The sequence below is a fragment of the Sphaeroforma arctica genome (assembly GCF_001186125.1).
Source record: "Sphaeroforma arctica JP610 unplaced genomic scaffold supercont1.2373, whole genome shotgun sequence".
Classification (NCBI taxonomy): Eukaryota; class Ichthyosporea; order Ichthyophonida; genus Sphaeroforma; species Sphaeroforma arctica.
In genome coordinates, this window is record NW_014038185.1 from 4,863 (window position 1) to 7,075 (window position 2,213).

Consider the following 2,213-nt stretch of genomic DNA (forward strand, 5'->3'; position numbering starts at 1 on the left):
ATATATATGTAAATAAATATAAATATAAATATATATATATATATATATATACGTTTGACACCAAATAGTAGCGCACCTTCTCCTCGTGCGGCAGAGGACAGGCTTTGGTAATGAGCGTGGTGCAAGACTCAATGTACTTCTGATAGTGGCCGCATCTCCGTTGGCAGTGGGCTAGGTCGGATCGGATGTCCAGTTCCAGTGAACGCCACCCATCTTGAACGTACTGCGGAGTGAGGTATTACATATTAAATGGGTACGGATTGGAATGAATTCTGAAACGTATTGGAACTGATTTTCCAAAGGCTCTGATGCAGTTAAAGCAATCCATGATATACACGAACAATCGAACAACCCCTCGACTACCCATCGAGCCATGTAAAAATTGCAAAAACGTAGGATACATTCTAGAGTGTACAGGGAGTGTTGTAGGGGTTAAAACGTAGGGTGTGTGTACATAAGTAGGCGTGTAGAGCTTGTAGTCGGATACAGACAGTTTATGTACTAGGAAGCATATCAGTCCCAATGTACTACAGAGTGAATGATTGAAGTAGGCAGGGGGTGGAAGGGGCTATTAATAGACATTCAGACATGCACGTTATACCTCACTGTACATACAAGCAAGATACAAGCGTGGCAACGGCAAATAAAACACACATGTCAACCAACCCACACGCTTGGCATACTGTGCAAATAAGACATCCACACACACACACAGAGGAACAATGTGCACAAACATGGAACATGCACATACACACCCCACACACGTGACCATAGTACCCACCTGCTCGCAAACGATGTACAGGTGCTTCTCAGCTTCGCCGTAGTTTTTTCTGTAGAACAACATGGCTGCCACATCCCTGTGCACCAGATTGGCTCGGCGATTGCGTTTGACAAAGTTGTAGTTCTCGATGGCACTTAATGCCAACGAGATGTACAGATCATCGAAATGGGACCGGTACCGCAGACTGTCAATCAAGGACAGATCAGTTATGTTCACCTGTGCGGAATGGCGTTTAAGAAAGTTAAGAAAGGGGTAAGTATATATTAATACAGTATCATTGACACTTGAGGCTATGCTCACTTGGGTGAGTGACGTTCAATATGTTTCACGGCGGCAGACGGTGGGTGTACTTGTACAATATCGTTGTTGAGGTATCAGTTATGGTCACCTTTATAATGAGATTCGTGGTGTTTACACGCGTATATACTCATAGATGCACACTACAGTATACAGACGCATATACACCTCAATACATCGTCAGCACTATACACATGTGTATATACACAGATACAAATACACACAAACGCACACACCATTTCTGGGTTGCTTCAAGGCTTGCTCAGCCACTTCAACGCCACTTCCTTGGTGATCTCATCTATTGAACGACTACTGATATACTCCCGCGCACATATATGTACACAAATGGATAGAAAGGGATACACACACACGGGCATAAGAACATATCCTACACACACAAACCCTACCCTAATCAATAAATCTGCACCCTTCTGCTTGCTTAACCGCTTAGTCGGCCTCTTCCTGACTGATCGCATCCGTAGATCTACAGAGATACCCCCACACATACATAGCCATCTACCTACTCACATACATAGCCATCTACCTACTCACATACATAGCCATATACCTACTCACATACATAGCCATATGCCTATGAGGCTATACACCATACCTTAGTCAATAGTTCTGCGCCCTTCTGGTTCTCTTCCATAGCTTGCTCAGCCAAATGGTCCGCCCCCTCCTTGCTGATGACATTCATCAGACTTTCTCTCCGCCTGCGAGTGAGTGTGGGTGGGTCCTCCTGGTGACAGATAAAGGACAGTATGTGAGACGTTGTGGTGCACTGAGGTGTGTGCAGAGTGGTATTGAGTATATACTCGTGTTTGTATTAGGATAGGCATCACCTGTTTTCACCCATTTAATGTTAGGAGACTGCAAGATCAGAGGTTAGACAACTCCTGTAAACGTACAATCCCATTCAATCCAACCTTCTATCATTACACCGATATACTTAACTCTGGCACATACCAAGCACAAACACTTCGTACTGCTGACGTACTGCTGTCATGCTACGTAAAGCTAGCCTTATTACCTGGAAAACTATGTGTGGGTTGTAGTATCACTAATATATATATATATATATACCTATATATATATATACATATATATATATATATATATAAAATATATATAA

At 42.9% G+C, this 2,213-nt stretch overlaps 1 protein-coding gene across 1 annotated transcript in view; it reads right to left on the minus strand.

Annotated features, from left to right (window-relative positions):
- The window catches only part of SARC_12531 (hypothetical protein), a gene marked incomplete at both ends in the record, with an annotated part of 6,461 nt that extends 4,640 nt beyond the window's left edge, over positions 1-1,821 (minus strand). The window contains 3 exons of the mRNA XM_014293360.1: positions 77-223; positions 782-997; positions 1,692-1,821. Coding sequence (XP_014148835.1) covers positions 77-223; positions 782-997; positions 1,692-1,821 — 493 coding nt within the window. The remainder of the gene's footprint in view (positions 1-76; positions 224-781; positions 998-1,691) is intronic.
- Positions 1,822-2,213: the final 392 nt, after the last annotated feature.